The sequence below is a fragment of the Camellia sinensis genome, chromosome 9, assembly GCF_055761805.1.
Source record: "Camellia sinensis isolate YWXY chromosome 9, ASM5576180v1, whole genome shotgun sequence".
In the NCBI taxonomy this organism is placed as follows: Eukaryota; Viridiplantae; Streptophyta; class Magnoliopsida; order Ericales; family Theaceae; genus Camellia; species Camellia sinensis.
This window is the reverse complement of record NC_138969.1, coordinates 98,226,605-98,249,540: the sequence shown is the minus strand read 5'-3', so window position 1 is coordinate 98,249,540 and position 22,936 is coordinate 98,226,605. Positions and strand designations below refer to the sequence as shown.

The window sequence follows — 22,936 nt, the reverse complement described above, 5'->3', positions numbered from 1 at the left end:
TCTCGTGTTCTGTCTATGAAAGGTCATCGCTGGTTTGTTACATTTATTGATGATTTTTCTCGTGCTACTTGGGTGTATCTCATGAAAGATAAGAGTGAAGTTTTCTCTGTGTTTCGCACTTTTCATAAGATGATTTGTACTCAGTTTGGGGCCACTATCAAAATATTTCGTTCTGATAATGGCGGGGAATACATAGATTCTGGGTTAGGACAATATTTCTCTACTCATGGCATTATCCATCAGACCTCTTGCACCAATACCCCTCAACAAAATGGGGTGGCCGAACGCAAGAATCGGCATCTTCTTGACATGGCTCGGTGCATGTGTTTTTTTATGAACGTGCCTCAACCCTATTGGGGCGACGCTGTTCTCACCGCTGCCCATCTTATTAATCGTCTCCCTACCCAGGTCTTGGACAAACAGGCTCCGCTTCACGTCCTCCTGGGTTCTCAGTCCTTGTTTTCTATTCCTCCCAAAATATTTGGTTGTGTCTGTTTTGTCCATAATCACTCTCCCTCTCGTGGTAAGTTAGACCCTCGCTCCCTCAAGTGTGTTTTCCTTGGTTATTCTCCTACTCAAAAGGGGTATAAATGTTACCACCCTTCTTCTCGTAAGTGGTTTGTGTCCATGGATGTCACTTTCTTTGAGTCCCAGTCCTATTTCTTGTCCTCTCCGGTGTCACCGTCCTCATTTCCGGGGGAGCCTTGGTGTGAAGTGAGTCCAGTGTCTCCTATGGTAGAAGTGAGTCCTGTGCCTCCTATGGTAGAACCAGTTGTTCTTGCACCCCCCTCTTCTACTGGAACTATAGAACCCACTGTCACCAAGAATAAGGATGGGCATGTTTATGTCCGGGACATCGACAGAAAACAAGTTAACTGGATACAAGGGACCGTTTCTGCTACTCCACTGCCATCTCCTGCTTCTGATGAGAGTCTAGGTAACTTTGAATCTCGTGAGTCCATTGATCTTGATGTTCCTATTGCCAAAAGGAAGGGTGTGAGATCTTGTACTCAACATCCTATCTCACAGTTTGTATCATACTCTCATTTGTCATCCTCATATAGAGCGTTTGTGTCCAATATTTCCTCTGTTAGCATTCCTAACCATTTTCAGGATGCTCTTGCTATCTCTAAGTGGAAACTAGCCATGATTGAGGAAATGAAAGCACTTAGAAAGAATGGCACTTGGGAATTGACTGAGTTACCTACGAGCAAACGACCTGTGGGCTGTAAATGGGTATATACTGTGAAACACAAAGCAGATGGGACTATTGAGCGTTACAAGGCAAGACTTGTGGCAAAAGGGTTTACTCAGACATATGGCATTGATTATCAGGAGACCTTCGCACCCGTGGCTAAAATGAATTCAGTCAGAGTACTTCTCTCTCTAGCAGCTAATCTAGATTGGCCGCTTTATCAGTTTGATGTCAAGAATGCTTTTCTCCATGGTGACCTCGAAGAAGAAGTATATATGGACATTCCTCCGGGTTTTGAGGATCATCAAACAGAAGGGAAAGTATGCAAACTTCGGAAGTCATTATATGGTCTCAAACAGTCTCCAAGGGCTTGGTTTGAAAGATTCACTCAGGCTATGTTTAAATATGGTTTCAAACAAAGTCAGGCAGATCACACATTGTTTGTGAAACATTCCTCATGCGGTAAGACTACAGCACTTATTGTTTATGTAGATGACATAGTTCTTACAGGCAATGATAGTGGGGAAATACCTCTGTTGAAGAAATATTTAGCCAAAGAGTTTGAAATCAAAGACTTGGGAAGCTTGAAGTATTTTCTGGGAATTGAAGTTGCTCGCTCTAAGGATGGGATATTTATCTCACAGAGAAAATATGTGCTTGACCTGTTGAAGGAAACTGGGATGCTTGGCTGCAAGGCATGTGCCACCCCACTGGAACCCAATCAAAAATTGGGAGATGATGAAGGAGGAGAAGTTGTGGATAGGGGGAGCTATCAACGATTAGTGGGTAAGCTCATTTACCTATCTCACTCCCGTCCTGATATTGCTGTTGCTGTCAGTGTAGTTAGTCAGTTTATGCATGCTCCTTATCAGATTCACTTTGAGGCTGTCATGAGAATCTTGAGGTATTTGAAGTCTGCTCCTGGTAAGGGTCTGTATTTTTCAAAGTATGATCATCTTCGTGTAGAAGCCTATACAGATGCTGACTGGGCTGGGTCAGTAACTGATAGGAGATCAACTTCAGGGTATTGCACATTTGTCGGCGGCAACCTAGTTACTTGGAGGAGTAAGAAACAGAATGTGGTTGCCAGGTCAAGTGCAGAAGCTGAGTTTAGAGCTATGGCACAAGGTGTGTGTGAACTTTTATGGATCAAATTATTGTTGAGTGATCTAGGTATTGCTCAGACGGACTCCATGCGGTTATATTGTGATAATAAGGCCGCCATCAACATTGCTCACAATCCAGTTCAACATGACAGGACAAAACATGTTGAGATTGATCGCCACTTCATTAAGGAGAAACTCACTAGTGGTACCATTTGTACTCCTTTTGTTCAGTCTGGTGAACAACTTGCTGACATTCTCACCAAGGGAATTGGGAATAAACCGTTTCATGACATATTAGGCAAGCTGGGCATGAGAGATATCTTCGTACCAGCTTGAGGGGGAGTGTTGGCATATTATAATCACCGAAAGTCACTTAGTATTTTATATTAGCCGAAAGGCACTAGGGTCTGTAATCATTGTTATGCCCTCAGGGATCATCTTGTAATTGTCTTGTTTGTAAACCCTAATCTTCATTTATAAATAAGGGGTGATATCTCATCATACCCTAAGCTGGTTATTCAAGCTTCAAGAAGAATGTCTATACTTAGAACCCGACTGCAAACGCGATCATACTCCACATTGAGACTGGACAGAAACTTGAAGACCCATTCCTATGCAATGAACTTCCTATACCCGACTGAATTAGCAATGCAAACAGGCTTATAGTCCTGCAGGTGATTAAGGCATTTCCAACCGTTGGTGAGGAAGGTGAAGTACTGAAGAACCGTCTGCTCCCCTTGAACAGAGCTCTCAATAGAGTGACGCAACTCAAATTCCTGTGAGAAATTCCCTTTGCGGGAATAGGTGGTAGCCACAGCATTCCAAACAGTCTCCATAGACAAGTAGCTCTCGCCAATTTCTGATACCATCAAATGAATAAGCCAACTGATAATCAAAGAGTTAGTAATCTCCCATTGGTCATAACCCGGCCAGTGGTGCTGGGTGCCTGTATCCTGCCATCAACATACCCCATATTCCCTCTGTTCTTCAAAAACATAGTCAAACTCTGTGACCACGCTAGATAGTTTTGACCATTAAATTGAGAGTTGGTGATTTTAACACTAGGGTTGGGGTTATTAATTATAGTAGTACGTATAATGAAACTCTCACTCGTAGGTGTCTAAGAAGTAGTGGACACACTAGTGAAATCTGCCTTGGATACTGTACTACCAAACCTTCAACAAAACTAGTGCCAATCACAAATTCGGAAGATGGTGGTGGAAGGGAAAAACAATAGAAAGAATTAAGAACTTATATTTTTTTTTTTCCTTTTTGTTTTTGTTTTTGTTTTTTTTTTTTTAAACAAAGACTCAAACTAGGGAGAGAGACGACAGATACAAAGACTCAAACAAAGACCTAGTCAACGACAAGAGAGAGGTGACAGAAACAAGAGACATACGACAGACATATGACGGCAAAAGGGAGAGGCGAGCAGAGGGAGAAGCAGAGAGGCTATCGCATGAAGCCAAAGAGGCATAGAGGCTGTCAGTGGCAGTCGGCTAGGCAAAAAGAGCCGGTAGCAGTGGTTGGCAAAGCCAGGATGGCCTTTAGCACTGAAGGCGACCAACCAGGGTGATTTGCGAACCCTTGTGCGACCAACCAGGGTTGTTTTCAAGCCCTAGATTGACATCAACCCAGCTAAAACAACCTGGGCCCTTCTCGGCTGCTGAAGTGGGTTATCTCCAGCGGGTGATTGGTTGCTCCGGTATAACAGAACTGTATGGATGGATGTAGATGGGTTTAGATTTTAGGGTTAGGCTCTGATACCATGATGACTTTTAGAGAATACCAAGATTAGGAAATGATTGTAATATCATCCCCTTTTTATATTAATAAATATTAATAATTACAAAGAGGCCCTAAGGCATAGAATAATTACAATTGATAATAACCCAACAAATAATAATAATATTTTAACAGTAACCTTGTACGATTTTTGCCACACTGAATAAAGCCTTATGTTCTAATCAAATAAAAGGAGATGAGTTCTGTAGAGGTATAGAACCTATAGAAGTCCAAAGAAAGAGAGAAAGGAGGAGAAAAGAAAGAAAGAAGGGAAAAAGGAAAAGGTTAAGAAAAATCAACCAAAAACTCAACCAAGAAGTGTTCTAAGGTATGAATCCATCCCTAATTCTTGTAGTAAACGCTCCTAACATCTAAGAATTGGAAGAAACTAGGATCAATTTGGTTTAAAAATGGAGAAATACGGAAAAGAATAAGAAAAGTTAAGCTAGGTGAGGAATTAAAAAGAAAGTTAGGTATTCATCCTTGTTTGAGATAGTTTATGGTGTTCTTGATGTATTTCGACATCTACTTTTGGTTGTTTCTTTGGTTTTGATGAGTTTGGTGGCTGAAATCCTTGCTAGGAAGAAAGAAAGAGATAGATTGCATGAAAAGAGAGTTTTCTCAAATACCTGGAAAATTTCAAAGTCTCATCCTTGATTCTTGAAAATGAAGGAAGTTTTAATGTTTTTGATTTACAAAACAATCTTATTTTCAAGTTTTTTGAGGATTTTGCATGATTTAGATTAAGTTTCACAAGCCTAGCTCAAGGAAAAATGTAGGTAGAACACTTAGAACAGGGCTGGATTTTTCATACAGCAGGTTTTTGTTTCAGACTGCTCGAGCAGTATGAAGACTGCTCAAGCGAAGATGTTGAACTCTCAATACTTTGAGTTTTGCAAGTTGGTTAAGTTTGAAGAAGTCGGTTAACCGCTCGAGCAGTTAGGGCACCGCTCAAGCGAACATGAGAGGGTCCTCAGAATCTTGTTTGCAGGCCTGTAATTCTGGGGAAATCATTTCACTGCTCAAGTGGTGGAAAGTTCGCTTGAGCAGACTGACCAAATTTAGCAAGTCCTGAACTACTTTTCACTCATTTTTCTCTCTCTCTTTGGATACTTTTATACATGTTTTAGACCTGGACACAAGGTTAACATAATTAGAAACCCACTTGAATTATGTTCAAGTAGAAAAGAGAACTACTAAATCATACGTTTAAGTGAATATAAGAAGCTTACAAGTTATCTAGTATTTCAATGTTTGTTTCCTGTTTCGTATAGGTCAAGCTTGAAGAAGTCTATACCCTTGTCTATGGAGCCATTTGTGAGTAGTAGTATAGTAAGTTATGTTTCTTAAAAACTATGATTCGAAATGCAAACGTATGGTATGTTTATGAAAGCTAATTATTGTTTTGCTATGAATGAACATCATATATTTTTGTATCATGTATTAAGATGACATCTTGGAACCTGTTTGTTATTGGGAATCATACCAATAACCTCTTGCCAACTGAGCTCTTCGCCACCTGCTGTGGCACCTTGTATTTGATTTGAAGTGCCTTGAGAATGTTCGTCGCTATGTATATGCTTGCAAGTTAAGCTTTATTATCATGTGCAAAGCTATATTATGTTCAAAATGATCACGTTCTTGGTTTTGATAAAATTTGTTAGTGTTCATTCATTTACCACTTTATTGTATTACTATTTATTGGGCAATGGCTCACCCCTCTCCCTTACGTGAGAAGAGTTTGAGCACCAAGGAAAAGTTTAGTTAGAAGCCGGTTTTACGTTTCTTGTATCGGATTTGTAAAGTTATGTTGAGTATTGTATTCTATTTTATTATTTAGTCATTTAATAGTACAAATAATTATTCAAGAAGAATGTATGCTTTCATTTCATATAGATATTCACTTGCTCTGAATGGATGTTCTAAATCGACTCAATATAAGAAATTAAAGGCTTCCACACTCTCTTAATTAATTTTGCCCTAATTATGTTAAGAGTCCAACTTGTTTTTGTTTAGTAGGCCTTTGGTAGTCAAGAACTATTGGCCGGTCATTACACGATCTTGTTTGGGGTGGGTTGGGGTTGTGACAGTAATTTACTTCTCCATTTATAGCTGCCTAAAAGTGTTGAGAGAAAATTGGGACAAGATCTCTAGTTGCTTCTTGAAAACCAAGGATCCGTAACTGCCTCTTTGACCAAGTCTAACCCTTTGTTTGTTGCTATGGATAGACCAGGGTGCAACTTCTACAAGTTGACCCAATCATTATTTGAGTGTAAGTTTCTGAATAAACTTGTATATTTCAATGTGTAAAATACAAAGAGTACAATCTGATTTATATAGCAATCCTAGACCTAAGACTAAAATAGGAAACAATAAATCTAATATTCTCATACAACCCCCCCCCCTCCCCCCTTCTCAAGCTTAAGGTGTTTTAGAAGAAAGCACGAAGAGTTTGTCAAGAGAAAATCGAAACCGAGCAATAATGTGAGTCTTGGTAAAGAAATCAAGAAGTTGCAGCGTAGATGGATCGAACGGAAGCAAAGTAGAGCCAAATTACAGATACTGGCCGACAAAGTGACGATCAATCTCAATGTGCTTCGTGCGCTCATGAAAAACAATGCTATGAACAATTTGTGTAGCATTGCGGTTGTCACAGTAGCGAGAAGTCAAAGAGGATTGAGGAACAGTTAAATCATACAAGAGACAACGAAGCTAGACAATCTCAGTAGTGGCATGGGCCATAGCACAATACCCAGCTTCGACAGTAGAATGAGCAACAATAGTTTGTTTCTTGCTTTTCCAAGAAATCAAGGATCACCAAAAAACATATAGAAACTAGAAATGGACTTGCGGTCAATGACATCACCATCCTAATCAAAATTAGCATAGGCTACCAAATCTAAAAAAGAAGTGGATGATAACAACAAACCCTAAGAGATAGTGGAGGATTCGAACCAAGGCTGCCTAATGCATGGAACGAGCAGAGACAAATTAGATGATCACATGAACAACATATGTAAGATCAGGACGAGTGAGAGTTAAATAGACCAAGGAACCAACAAGCTTGCAATATGAGGTAAGATCATCCACTGGGACACCAACAGTATAATGAAGCTTTACATTAAGCTCAATTGGTTAGTATCAGTGAGACCGACACGGTGAATAACTTCATTCATATACTTGGTCTAAGCCAAAATAACCCTTGGGAGAAAAAACTACCTTAATAATACTAAGAAAATCCGCAATGGGCCCAGATCCTTAATTTCGAAGGTGCGGAAGAGAAGGAAGAGTGGAGGTAGACGGGGATAGTTGGGAAGTAGTCAATATATGCTAAAGCCGAGTAATTTGAACACTCAAGGAAGCCAAGTCAAGATCGAGCGCCAGAGCAGATGCAGTATAAGCTTCGGGAGGCCGAAAAGTACTCAGAGAAAGAGCGCAGAATTGGGTCTGAGACTGCTGAGAAGACAAAGCAAGCAGACGTCCCTTCTTGGGACAGTCATACTTCCAATTGCAGCAGATGTGTAGATGGGGTCGACAATAGTAGAGGCTGAGTACAAGCCAAGAAGACAGAGGCCCTGTTTGGTGCAGCTTAAAAGCTGCTTATTTCAGCTTTCAGCTTAATTTAAGCTATTTTGATGTGTTTGATTTAATTTATAGCTTATAGCTTATAGCTTATAGCTTTTTGGAAGTCAGAAATCAGCTTATTCTTTGAGTGGGGCAGGAGATGCTTAATTTATAAGTCAGAAATCAGCTTATGTTCATAGTTATAAGCTATAATAAGCTATAAGCTGTTTAAGCATAAGTTATAAGTACTTTCCCACAGCTCTACCAAACAGGGCCAGATGGAGATAGAGCTTGACTGGCCGTCTTGAGAAGAGTTTCCTCTGACAAGAGCTCACGAACTATAGAATCCACAGAAGGGAGAGGAGAACGGTTAAGGATACCACCTTAGATGGCCTCAAACTGAGGAGAAAGAGCTGTTAAGAACTACACCAAACAACGTTCCTCACGAAACTGCAAATAAGCATCAAGTACCTTAATGCTAGATGGTTACATGAGGGCTAGCTGATCCCAGAGACCCATTATCTCAATGTAGAAATCTTGAATAGACCGATACTGCTAACTAGCACTCTAAATAGCTGATTGCAACTCATACCGCTTGACAAAGTTAGACTGCCGATAAACTCCCAGTAAATAGTTCCACACCTCCTTAGTAGTAGTGTATTTGAAAAACATCATCCCAATACAATCTTCCATAGAGTTCTGAAACTAAGTCAGAACTTGGGTTTTGTCACAATCCCAAGTGTCATAAGCAGTTAGATATCCTTCATTTTTCAAATCCGATGAATGAGAAATAGAACCAGAGACATACCCTAATTTTTTTTGACCGAGAAGAAAATTCTTCATAAGCCCAATAAGCATAGTTGACAGCAATGAGTTTGCAACTGATGGCTTGAATTTTGTTGTCCGACATCGTAAGAGTGGTAGTAAACAAAGAGTGTAAAATCTCTCAACAGGGGCTCAATTGAAATTAGACCTACAAATGTGGCAATTTGTAATAAACTAAAAACTTTACCAATAGAGTCCATATTTGTGGGTCAATCAGGGGTCACAAACACAGAGAGACCACACAAAGAGATAATCCCAAGTCGGCAAGCCAGATGCACTAGATGCAAGAAGCAGAGGTGAGACACGGAGGTCTTGAACACCAGATGGGTGGCGATTTGAGGCAAACTGTTGTGAGGGATCGTGATTCAGGGGCTGCGAAGCAGACAGGTCACGAGGTAATGAGCTTCAAATATGTGAACAAGGGTCTGAGAACAAAGGGGTTGAATCAACATTCCAGTATTGGGTGGGTGGCGATTCCGATGAGATCAGAGGTTGATCCTAATTTTGATATGTGCAACTTAGGAGGATCAAAAAAGAGGTCGAACGAACAGAAAACACGGCTAGGGTTTTCGCACACGGCTCTGATACCATGAAAGTTTATGAATAAACTTGTATATTTCAATATGTAAAATACAAATAATACATCTGATTTATATAGTAATTCTAGACCCAAGACTAAAATGGGAAATAAGAACAAATCTAATATTCACACAATCAATCTAATATATTTACACAATCAAGCTAATATTCTCACATTGAGCCCCACGGGTTGACCCATAACCACCACTCTTTTATTTGTAACTTCATGCCACGTGGCGGCCTCCTATTGGCTGTGCCAAATAGGGTACAAACAAAAACATAAGCTTTGAGGTCTCAAACTTAGAACCTCATCCACAGAAGCTTGGATTTTGACCACCAAGCCATCACCTTGCTTTGTTTAGCTATGGCAAATATAATTTATTTATTACATTATGCCCATTTTGTCTAAACACAACTTCAATTAATTTGACTACAAACAATATATATGTATAAACTTATATATTTGATTAACATATATGCTATGTTACACGAACTCTTCAATATAAATTAAATACCTGTGCAGGACACACGACACTTGGACAAAGGTATAGGATATGTGTCGGATAATTTTAATCAGACACTTCTTATATAGTTGTATTTAACACTATTATTATGAACATATTATTGTATAATTGCTATAAATGCCTTTTTGACACTATAAATTACTTACAACACTATTTTATCTCACATACTTGATTAAAAATATAAAAATACGACATTTTTTTGCCGAGCTCATGTATCCTTAAATTTGTGGTTTGATGAGTCTGACCTCTAGATACATACCCACACTTGACACCCATACCTGAGTCCATGTAACGTAGCATATATGTACGTTAAAATATAAAATAATTAATGTTTTTAATGCTTATATTTTTAAATTTATTTTTAATATATTTATGAGATAATTATGACATCACGGTTCGATTTCGCTTGACTTGACGTTGAACTAGTGACCCTTGACCTGGTACCTTTTCTGGTTTGTCGAACAATCCATGGCTTAGAGCATTGATCTAGAGTATAGAAAATGCATTGACCAAGAAAAAATCAAGTTGTTCATGCCTACAACCTAGACACTTTAAACATTTGCACTGATCACAAAAAGAGAAAAACAAGATTATCAGTACGAAGATTGAATCTCCTTGCATGAACACCTTTTATCCAATATCTAGTAGCATTTAGGTAAAAATAAATAAAAAAGATTGAGCAAAGAGAAATTAAGCTTATACCTCAGCATCCAAACCAAAAGCATTCCTTCTGATGACATCCTTTAGATGAGCACGCTCTAAAGCCTCCCAAAGGTCAGCGTCATTGTGTTCACTGAAAGGATCAAGATTAAATCGGATGGTCCCTAGCCAAATAAAATGAGTGTTAATTAGTCACTATTGGAAGTTTTTTTCACAACACATTTTTGTGACAAGGAAAAAAGGAATAAGTTACATTAACAAATATTAGTTTGAAAAATATAGTGGGAAGTTATTATAAACAAGTGTAACTTGGTATAGCCATAGAGCTGTACTCAAGATGCCTAATGGAAAGATTGAGGAGCACTGCAGACTATCAAACTGTTTGATTGTCAATTTAATTAACATAGACAATAATTTGTCATTGATCCAGACATTTCAAGATCAGACTTCTGTAAATTGTCAGTTGTTAAGTTATTGTAAATCCATATGTTTCATTACTTGACACTTTTTTTCCTTGAGTTTGTGCATATTCACATATGCCTAGCTTGAGTGGTATCTATAATGGAAGGCCTTCCATCAAGGCCGGCCCTGAGATTTTCGGGGCCCAAGGTGAAATCTTAAAATTGGGGCCCTTTATGTATAAAAAAAACTATTTATTCAAAATTTTACCTTGAAGGTGTATAATGTATATTCAAAGGTACTTTAATGTGAGTCATACCTAGAATGAATGAGATATATAAATATATTTTTTGAGTTAATTTTTAAGAGTATAGTATTAATGTATGTATACATAATCATTAAAAAAAAAGTTGTCGAAAAATGGTAATTTAGTACTCGTAATTTTTTTTTTACTAATCCCACACCCTTTCATCAAATGTTTATTAAATCAATGGAGAATTTTTTATTTTATTTTTATTTTTAATCAAATTTGAATTTGATGAAAATTCAAAAAGATAAAGCATTGGAGATATTTTTTTTCATCAAATTTGATGAAAATGGAAATTTGCGGTAAGAGGAGTTTTTTTTTTTTTATGAGATTATGAAAAAACTTTGATGAAAGGGTTGGAGTAGTTTATATCAAATCAAGTTTTTCATTCAAATTTAGAATAAAAGTAATGAAGGGTTGGAGATGCTCTAAGGATCTTTAATTTCGATTGTGAAGTTAAATTAGATAATTTGGGTTGTAATTTTTAAACCCACAAATCTCATAAGAGTTAAAATTTGACAAAATTTGGGGGCCCAAGGCGGCCTTGCCTTGGGCCAGGGCCAACCCTGCACTTCCCTACACAAATATATTACATAGCATCCTAGCATTCTTTTCATAGGATTTATTTGACAAATATGAACCGTGTGCAAAACTAATACCAGCCATGTCATAATTGTAGAACGTTTTTATGTCCTTATGTACAAAAGTTAACAAAAGAATACCATAAGCAAGAAAACGTACATGAAAATATATATTTGCCTGAGGTGGCATGATAATGCACAACCTAGCAAACAACCATTTCTTGTGTTTTCTATGTCATTATATTGCCCTCTACTAAGATGCAATAGGTAGACAACAGCTGCAACACCCACATATAGAAAAAGGTGATTGGGAGACTGCCAATAGGCAGAAGATAGTTAATTTATCAGAAGTATCTAGGGAATTTCAATATTCTACAATTATAAGGTAAGAAATTGAAATTCTAGAAAGAGTGTCAAGATCTTAGTTTTTCCTGAACCACAGGAGAGGCATTCTATTCATCCCAAGGCTGATATCAACTTGAACAATTTTTTAAAACCGAGGACAGAATAATACTGGACATATGACTTTTATGTTGAGAAAGTGCCAATTACGCAAAGAGGAAAGAAAATGAGGCCAATTCAAGAGAAATATAATAATTAAAAAATGTAAGGTATACTTGGAACTTATATTCTCTACAATCCAGTTTATGGACAATGCATACCTGAGAAAAGAACTGGTGATTGTGGAATAATACTCAAAACTTTACGCAGATCTGTCAACCCAAACTTTGCAACATCACAATCATCAATCAAGATTTTTCCTCTTTCCAGTTCTACAATCCGAAATAAAGCATTGACCATGCTAGATTTCCCGGCACCAGTCCTTCCTACTATGCCTACCTTCTCACTTGGTGAGATAGTGAAGGACAGTCCATGCAAGACAGGAGGAAGTTCAGGCCTGTAACGTAAGACAACATCTTCAAATTTAATCGATCCTAATGAAGGCCATCCAGGTGGTGGACGATGGCTCTCGATGATGGCTGGAGCCTCAGAAGGTAAATCTATATATGTGCCAACACGCTCAACAGCATTTAGACTGTTTTCAGCCCTACTTGCTTGTCTTAAAACATTACTCAGTAGATTTGTGATGTTTAGAGAATAACTAAGAAGCAAACCCATTGTAGATGCGAATGCCACCTGGTTTTCTGCTTTTCCATTCTGCATGACAGCAAAGCTTGCGGTAAACCATATTATGATGCCTCCCAATGTTTCCAATCTTATGGTAAGCCAGCGGTTGGAACTTATGTTGACAAGAGTGAATCTGATATTATTATCCATAGATTTTCCATTAATGTTGGCCATCCGGTCATATGCTTTGTAGGCACGAATCGTTGACAAACCATTTAGTGCTTCTCCAAATTGTGCATAAACTGGAGATCTGGTAATGGAATCTAAGCGTTTTACTTCCCGGCTTGTGCTCTGCGAAACAGACGTATATATTGTTTGTAGTCAAGGGTTCAATTGACATGAAATGAGCAATGTGAGAAATATTTGATGATTTTCAATTTTGATATGACAAGCATATGTAGAAGCTATGTAAATGTTTGATTTGCAAAAAATACAGTATAAGGAATGGCTGAACAGATTTAAGATACTATCTCCGTATTTTCTTATTTTATTTTCCCTTCCCTCACTACACATTTCCCAGGGCGACCAAAGATGTACCTCCTATTTTGATGAGGATCAGCCCCTAAAAATCTAAGTTAAAAGATGGAAATAGGGATAAGTTCTCTGATCAAGGTACTTTGGCAATTTCCCAGATCAGGGGTATTTCTATAATTTTTCAAACCCAGGGGTCATTCAGTAATTGTTTTATTATTTGGGTCTATATTTTTTGGGAGCTTCTATTTGCACACTGTACTTTGTCTCAATCCACACCATTTCTGCTTTTTGGATAATCAACTTCTGAACAAAAATCAATTGTTTGGATATCTAATACCGAATGGTGTTTTTGTTCCGAAGTTGATATTTGAAAAATTAATTTTTTGTTCGAAAGTTGATATCAGAAAGGAAAAATAATGTGAACTGAGAATTTTTGTGGTGTGCAAATAGAAGCTCACATGTGTTCTTAATTGGATTATGTTTGTGTCTTAATTAGTTTTGGAAATCCTTTTTCTAGTAGGAATTTTTAGGAAATCCCAAGTTCAATTTGAGAGGTTTTAAGCTGCTACATATGCTAGCCTAGTATAGACACTTTTACTGGTTTTGGCTAAACAAAATTTCTAACTCCGCCTGTGTCATGCTTAGTTCTTCATCTTTTACACAGCCGTCAAGCCTGGATAAGGAGGTTTTGTGTTAGGCAGCGTTCTCGTAACATGAATCCTAATATGAATAGATGAGTAAGGGCTAGGGCGTTTCCTGTAAGCGATGCTTTGTGCCTGCATTCAGACATTTCAAAAAATGGACAAGGGGCGCTGCATCGGTGAAAAATAAGTTAGGTTCCCTGTACTTTTTTGAATTAGTTCAGGTAAAGAAGTTAGCTCAGGATTGTAGGTTTAGGCTATCAACTTGGAAACCAACAAATCAAAAAATAAAACAGAAGAGAAAGAAAACCAACCTGATAATATAGATAGGCTGCATAAAACAAAATCAGAAGTGGCATTATGGCCCAGAGGGAGATCGTGCTCACTATGCCAATCAGCACAAAAGTTGACAGAAGCTGCCAAACTTGGCTGAGAAACATATTCATAGAACTGGCAACATTGCGATCTATATCACCCACATCCCTTGCAAATCTGTTGATTACCCGCCCAATTGGATTGGTATGGAAGAATAACATAGGAGCTCTGAGTACAGACTGTAGCATGGTATCATGTAATTTTCTAGCCGCCTTAAGGCTTGATGTAATCAACCAAAAGGAGTTTGTCAGTGTCACAATCACCTGAATACAGCACATGCAGAGTAAGAAACCTCATTTTCTATTTTCAACTAACATAGCCAGTGCATAGGCATTGTTGTGCATAACATATATACATGTTGTGTGTGTGTGATATTCTTTCCTACTTGGTTTTACTATTACCAACCAAGAACATAATATCTGGAAAGATGATTAGAAACACATGAAATTATTGAGTTAAATAAGATAAACAATACAGAAAAGAAAATTGGGATAATCAATTGCAGGAGGATGAAGGTAAGTTGCAAGATGAAGTTGTCAAAATACCTGACTAAATGACAAAAGTGCGTAAATCAGAATGAAGAAACCTGGTCCAAAACTGCTTCCAAAACTGCTTCCACCGCTTTGTTTTGTCCAAACACTTAACCACGTGCTACTCAAGACTCGAAGAACTTCAGTTAAAATGTAGCACATAAACAGTATCATGACAACCCACAAACCTCCTAAGGCATCTTCATACCTGGAAGAGAAGCAATATAAACACATTAATACAGGGTATTTCCGAACAGGTTTGATTCAAGAGGCAACATTCGAAGAGACCTTGTACAGCACAACTAGTTGCCTCCAATGTATAGATAATATTCACCATATGGTTGTACTTACTCTATTGACATTTATTGCTACTGTAACTGTGGTGAACAAGAAAATCCATCTTCTTTGGCAACATTTGATTTCCGAAGAAGAGAGGTCGACTGAAGAGAAAAAGGAGATGTATGAAAATATCGTATAAGGGAGGACGTCCCATCAAGAGGAAAAAAGTGGAATTGACATGATAATGAAAATTAAAGGTTATGATGAAGAATTGAAAGGAAGGAATTCTATGAATACGGACTTAGAACTGAAGGAAGAGGTATGTGAAAATATAGATGCAAGTAGCAGAAATTAGCACAAAGCAAGAAAGAAAAGGAAAAGAGAACTAATCTGATCGTCGGAGGACTTACCCGGTGAAAACAACTCGTTGGGGCCTTATTACTTTTGTGTGTGCAGGTGTAGAGTCAAGAAGAGTTATTCGCCGACAAGGGAAAGCAGGAGCATAATTTTCGTCCCACCATAGTAACATTGCTATAATGGCATTTAGAGGGATAAGGTAAGTTCTTATTGTTGAGTTTATAAAAATATAGGCATATATGTATGTTTGGTTTGGTTTGGTATATGTATGTATGTATGTATCGATCAGGAAGGAAGATAAGAAGAATGTCCTAACCTATATCTATCTCACAGTAAATTAAAGGGTAGTGCCTTTTTTTAATCTCCACCCCATGGATAAATGATAATGAATCTAGTTGAAAAAAGATTCCATAATTTCATTCAATTTTTTCTAATGTGCTTTTTTTTGGAAATGGCTTTGTGTAGTGTGTCATTTTAACTGATCTACAAACTGCTTTTCAAAGAATCACTTATGATGTTTCATCTATTGTTATGCAGCTGAGTAGATATGATTATGAAAATTGAGGCGTGGCTTGTGCATGCAATCAACGCAAAACAAAAGAATGAAAAGAATTATTTGACTTACACATGAATGAGTTAGAAGCCATGTATATATAATAGATCCATGATACAATTTAGGAAACGATATTAATAAGAAACAATACTAAATTAGTGATTGACTCAATCACAGATTATATACATAATACTAAAAATAAAAAGATTTTATGTATTCTAATTTCTATATTCAACACTCCCTCTCAAGCTGGTATGAAAATATTCAACAATCGCAGCTTGTCAATGGATGACGAGAAGAAGCCGGAAAAAACTCAATGGTTAGTCCAAATAAATGCTACCGAACAAATCTGGCAGTCCACTAAATAAAAAAAGCCAAAAAGTGCTTAATACATCAGCACCACACCCTAGAAAAGGACAAAAAAAACATAGGGATTGAACTGCCCTAGAAGAGTTACTGAAGCATCTATGGCTAGGAAACACCCTGGTCAGCATCAGAAGCCGGAGCTAATGTCGGGAGATAGTTTATGGTCTTGCCGGACCATTGTAGAAACTAGTCGTAACTAATGTCGGGACAGTTTAAGGTCATGCTAGACAGTTGTAAGAACTGATTAGAATCAATGTCAGGATAGTTTACGAGGTCATGCCGGACCGTTGTAGGAATTAATCGGAATCAATGTCAGGATAGTTTAAGGGGTCATGTCAGACCATTATAGAGACTAACCAGAATCAATGTCGAGATAATTTAAAGGGGTCATGCCGGACCGACGTAGAGAACTAGATGTTGAACCATCTAGCGTGGCACACACATAACTTATGACCCCGTGTTGAATGATGATGGCAACAAATGACTGAGTGCGCCAAAGGGCGGCTGATTAGAAAGTGCGCCAGGAGGCGGCTTTAGTTGTGTGCCAAAGGGGGCAGTTTTAGTTGTGCGCCAAAGGGGGCAGCTTAGGTGGTGCGCCAAGGGGGCGACTTGGGTTGTGCGCCAGAGGGGGCGGCTTAGATGGTTCACATAGTATATCATCATGCTCACCATGATATAGGTATAATACCCCCTCCCCCCCTCAAACTCAAATACGTTTGAAAATAGAAACCTATTTGAGATTGAAATAGAGGGAAAGACAAAGTGGAACAGAAACACATAAAAAAATAGATTGCGAATAAAAAAAATATGATAGAGATATTTGAGATAGGAATGAACTAGTGGGTAGAGGAAGAGATCACCATGAAATGATACTGAAAGAAAATATGTCAGTGGAATGGGTTGAGATCCGGCGGACGGCCAAGGCAAGGTTGTCGCCTGCCGGTGAAGTAAAATTAGTAGGTACTTAATCTAGCTCTTACACCAAAAGGATGAAAAGAATTATTTGGATTACCCATGAATGAGGTAGAAGCCATGTATATATAATATATTCATGATACAATTTAGGAAACGATATAAATAAAAAAACAATACTAAATCAGTGATTGACACAATCCCAGATTATATACATAATACTAAAAATAAAAAGATTCTATGTACTCTAATTTCTATATTCAACAAAAACCAAGTTCCAACTTTATACTTCCGTCTATTTTCTTCAGCTGTTTTTCATTATACAGTGTGCTTTACCAATTTTGCCACTGTTGTAAATGCCAATCTCATTAGGAACAGTCTTCAGCTGCTATGACGCACATGCAGAAGACAAATAAAATCACATGGACTTCTTTATGTTGGCCTTGAAGAAAGTTAACCTAGAACATCTAATCTTAAGCAGTGTAAACTTAAAAATATCTTTGTCTTGAGTACAATCTGGGCATCCAAGAAGGTGACAAAGAGAATGTAGGGTCTCCATTTGAGTGATTTAACCAAATATCAGTTAGAAGACTCAAATTTGTTCATTAAAAAACATGTTTCTATATCATTTTGCTTAAGCGAAGAATTCCACTTTACATCAAAAAAAGAAGAATAGAAAAAGAAAAAGAAACATCCCTAACAATGTTGGATAACAAAACAACGCCCAATTAGTACACATTAATGTGTTTGGAAGGGGAAAAATTGAGTATACACCTAACCTTTGGCATAATCCACAAAGTGATGGCCCCAAGACTTGAACTCATCACCTTAAGGTTATTAGGCCAAGTCTTAACCATTAATCAAAGCTTCACAATATTTTTTAAATGACTCATCACTGTATAAACTATAATTAGAAAAATAAAATAGCTTCAGATTGGACATCTATGTCATAATGACTTCAATGAAACTTACAACTTTTAGCTTTTGATTACACAAAACAAGGAAAGAAGATGATTTTTATTAGGTTCACAGGAACTGTTATTTTGTCAGAATAGCGCTGAAGAAATCCAGACAAAAATTAGAACTATCACTTGGATAAGCAACAAAAAGATTCAAAAGAATAGGACACGTGTTAAGTTGATCTCCTATCTGAACCATCATTTTATTTTACTTCTATATTTTTTTAATCATGGTCAATGTTTTGGATTTATAAAATAGGATTTTTTCCCCTAACATCACATGTTTTTATTAGAAAATACGAAAAATATAGCAGTATCAGTGGATATCCTTTTCAATCATTGTCAGTCACATGTCCAGCATACAACATGAGATTTTGATCAAGTATTCTAGGATTCTTATTTTTTGAGCTGAAATATAGAGGTTGAAACAGAATGAGTTTATTTAATGTGTTTGAAAATTTATTACAGCAGTGAAACTCATTCTGACTACCTTATTGAACCCAAAACCTACAACCTTTCCTTTCTTTAAAAATACCACAAAATCACTTGCAGGCAGATATACTTTACCTAAAGTCATATAAGTTCATACAATAGCATGCAATTGCAAACCTATTCAAGAAAAGATTCATATTAATTTTGGTCATTTAATTTTGTTTTCCCTAGAAGCAATCAAGAAATCAATGAGCATGTTAGAATATATAGTGATATATATTACTTTTGTGTTGAGTGAGGGTACTATGGTTATATGGTTATATTGTATTTTATATAAATATTTGTCGATGGTTTTAGGTTTATTCAAGAACCTAAAAATATACGTTTAATAGACAGTCTTCTCTTTGTTCCTTCTCTCTTTCTCTCTAGCCCTAATCAAAGTTTTTCATACTGTTCCACTTCAACTGAACAGTAAGAAACAACATAGTATGATAGAAATGTAATACTAAAACTTCATGATACAGCATACTACCTCTTTAAGACTTTCCAACTGACAACACCTGTCTCTCGTTCTTCCTGCTTTATAAGAACAGATTTTCCTTCTTTCCTTTTATTTTTTGAGTTCACACTTTTTGGAAAAGCATTCTGCACACCATTATCAGCGGGCTTCGAGGATTTATAATCAAGATTAATTCCATCTTCCATTTCATCACCAGATTCCTTTTCATCCACATGTTCTTCCATTTTCCCTGCATTCTCCATGAGCTTTTTGAACAATGTTCCACTTCTAGAAAGCTCCTCGAATGTTCCCTCCTCTTTGACCATACCTTCAGATATTAATATGACTTTATCCACCTGAGGAAGAAAATGTAGCTGGTTTGTGACAAGCACTCTGGTTTTCCCTTGCAACTCGCCTTTGATACAGTTGTTAAAAACCTGGAGGAAATTGATACTGGAGATTAGACCAAGAACCAAAAAAAAAAAAATTAATGATTAACAAAGTTGAGAAGATTCAAGAGCCAATTCAGTGATAATTATGACCCAAGATAATGTTTAGATGTGTAGAAAACATGAGCAATATTCTGAAGAGAAATAAAGGAGAGATGAAACAGAAAGTCATCTCTGTTTTCTGATTATTCTTCCGGAAGGTATATTTCAGTAAATTTAGCTTGTTTACAAGTACGAAGAGTTAGCAACAAAGAGTTTCAGAGAACTTTTTCCATGAAGTATATGGTATAATCTCAGCACAAATGACACTCTAAGTCGAAGTAAACCATTTTAAATATAAAAATTTTCGTTCTCTCTTATTAGGTAGGTGACAATATATTGCTTAAACATGCAATGTTTACCTGTCGACCAACATGGGCATCTAGAGCACTTAAAGGGTCATCAAATATGTATACATCTGCATTTGAATATACAGCCCTAGCCATGGAAACTCTTTGCTTTTGTCCCCCACTAATATTCACCCCTCTTTCACCAATCTCCGTAAGATCGCGACCCTGAAAAAGCATTAAATACACAAGAAATTCAGGTCCAGGATCCATTTTAATGTAATGACAGCATTCCATCACATATCATGTTAATGAAAACTAATCACAATCATATAACATTATACTTAACAGGAAGCAAGTCAAGGTCATGCTGCAATGCAGTTACATCTATTGCCTTCCAGTATCTGGCTGGTTCAAAGTTAGATCCAAATAATATGTTCTCGCGTACCTGTAAGGATAAGATTTGCTCATTGAATGATCATAAATCCTGAGCATTTTTAATATAACAAATTTTCAGCTACAGGACATAGTTTTGATTGAGGATGAGCATGCTGTAACTCACAGTAGCATTGAAAATCCATGAAATTTGGGAAACATAAGCAACAGATCCTCTGATGACAACACTTGCATTTGCTACCGGCGGAAGCTCCCCAATCATTGCTGATATAAAAGACGTCTTTCCTTCTCCAGTACCACCAACAACTGCAACTAGACTACCAACTGGGATGTCCAAATTGATGTTTGCTAATGTGGGGTTTTCTGCCTGAAAAAAATATGTATATATATACATAAAAATACAGGAAACATAAATCCTAAAAGTCACAGGATTGCTAATGTTATCAGTGTATGAGAAGATTGAACTCTTGTGTAACTATCCAGTGGAAAGGTAATGGCTTCACAGCTGGAGTAGCTTACCGTTTCCTTTATTTTATTTTCACTTCTTTATTTTTTTGGCAGGCAACTGTAACATTTTCTTGTTGATGCATAAATGGTAAACCTTGACCATTAGACAAATAGGGCTGAAATATGTCATATAAAATTCTGTGTTTCACTCTAGTTCACATAACAACATTCACCATCTATCTTTCCCTGTCAGGGGACTAAAGGAAAAGGTTATACACAGTGCACAAGGCTCTTGCTTACGGTAGGTCTGGGAGAGAGAGTAGGTACTAGGTAGACAGCCTCCCCCCAACCTTTTTGTAAAGATGCTGATTAAAAAAAGTTCCAAGATAAAAAGTGAAAAATCATTATGAATGTTAAGTAACTTGGAATATATCTCTCATCTTTCTGAAGTCCAAATGCTTTTAAATCCTAATTATTCCTGGGCAATACAAGTTAAGTTCGAACTATTTGTATGTAGAGATTCATGACAGCCACTTTTTCTTTTGATTGCTTTCTTAATCTGTTCACGTCACTAGCAAGTTTCTTTAGATAACTGCTACTTCCTATAGATTCCCCATGAACCTCTTATGATTATCTTTGATACAAATATGCCATATTTATAAACACCCAAAAGATACATGATGCTTTGGCAGCTCCATTATATATTCTATAATAGAGAGAACACAATGCTTAGACAAACCAAAATAAGTAAGCACGAAGGACTAAAAAGTGCTACGAATGTCAAAATTTACTTTGTTGAGTGTTAGAATAGTTATATGTTCTATGTTATTTTTGTGTTAAGTTGTGGGTACTATGGTCATAATGTTAGGTGGTATGTTTTATAAATATGTGCTGATGGTTTTAGGTTTATTTTAAGAACCTACAAACATATATTCAATATAACGCAGTCTTCTTTTCTTCTCTCTCTCTCTCTAACCCGAATCATAGTTTTACATATTTTTACATTCTAACTTGGTATCAGAGCATCAATTCTGCCCTATCAAGTGTTCATTAGACTCTTGGGATTATTCTGAGGTGACAATATGTGCTGATGTCATCCTCTGTATGATGACATCGCATGACATCATAATTTGTACGGACCAGATTGACCTCCCAAGGTCATTTTCTCCCTCTGATGATGATGATGACTTTTGTGGAATTTTTGGGACCATTTGATACAAGTTTTCAATTTTTGAATGTTTTTCGAGTTTTTGGTGGTATTTTCTTCAATCTGTGGTATAGCCCATTAGCTGCAGTTTCTTCTTGTAATCAACTCTATGGGAGCCGAAATTGCCCTAGAGAGCTGTTTCAGAGCTGGCTTTGCTGTTTTGTTGGATTTTCGAGTGATTCTGTTCATCTGTTTGGCGCAGCATTGCTGATTTTGTTCCAGTACTGTACCTATTTGTTCATTCTGGTGATTCTGGTAATTTAGCTTGGTGATTACTAGTAGTGGTAATTTCTTTGGCTTGTTTGTTTGATTGTTTGTTTGTTTGTTTTTTTTTTTTTGTGTGTGTGTGTGCGTGCGCTTTATTGGTGGCTGGTGTTGGTCTTTGCTTTGTGCTGCCATCTATTGTTATTTTCTAGTATTGTTGTTTTATCTCATTGTCACGGCCGAGGCAAAACCTGATGCAAAATCTTCATTGGTTAACGATGATGACTTACCCAAGTCTGTTACAACTAAGAAATTAAATGGACTGAATTATCTGGCTTGGGCCCATGCAGTTAAGATTTTCTTGTGGCAAGAAAAGTCACGCTTTCTTATTGAACTTCCACTAGCTGATAATGATAAGGGCTATGATGATTGGTTAAGTGAGGATTCATGTGTTATGGGGTGACTTTGGCATAGTTTGGAACCCCATGTTGCTACTACAGTGGAGTTTTGTGAAACCTCTAATGAAATTTGGGACTCCCTTGCTGATTCTTTTTCCAAATCAAAGTAGCATTTCTCATGTCTATGAGTTGTATGAATAGATCTTTGTTACTCGACAGTCTAGTTGTCCTCTACCTAAATATTATAGTGGACTTAAGAACTTATGGGATCAATTACTGCAGCACAGACCCTTTACTATTGGTTTGGCCCAACAGAAGAAATATTGGGAGGAGTTTATGATGGCATCCTTACTTTTGGGTTTAGATTCTGATTTACGGGATTTCAAAGATCAGATTCTTATTAGTGAGACTTTTCCTTCAGCTGCTAATGCCTACTCTCGGCTATTGCTTTCTTCTTTGGGATAGTGTCATTCTACATC

General features: G+C 37.2%; 1 protein-coding gene across 13 annotated transcripts in view; it reads right to left on the bottom strand.

The window, feature by feature from the left end:
* Positions 1 to 22,936, bottom strand: part of LOC114291047 (ABC transporter C family member 12) — a 93,764-nt gene that overhangs the window by 14,279 nt on the left and 56,549 nt on the right. For 12 of the 13 annotated variants that reach the window (XR_014340124.1, XM_082887333.1, XM_082887327.1 and 9 more), the window contains 8 exons: positions 20,368 to 20,568; positions 20,155 to 20,253; positions 19,881 to 20,033; positions 19,064 to 19,467; positions 14,689 to 14,881; positions 14,083 to 14,406; positions 12,188 to 12,944; positions 10,281 to 10,402 (listed from right to left, as the gene is read on the bottom strand). Coding sequence is in view for 12 of the 13 variants with exons in the window: in XM_082887333.1 (XP_082743459.1) it covers positions 10,281 to 10,402; positions 12,188 to 12,944; positions 14,083 to 14,406; positions 14,689 to 14,881; positions 19,064 to 19,467; positions 19,881 to 20,033; positions 20,155 to 20,253; positions 20,368 to 20,568 (2,253 nt within the window). In the remaining variant the exon portion in view is untranslated. The remainder of the gene's footprint in view (positions 1 to 10,280; positions 10,403 to 12,187; positions 12,945 to 14,082; positions 14,407 to 14,688; positions 14,882 to 19,063; positions 19,468 to 19,880; positions 20,034 to 20,154; positions 20,254 to 20,367; positions 20,569 to 22,936) is intronic. The other variant, XM_082887338.1, reaches the window with a different exon arrangement.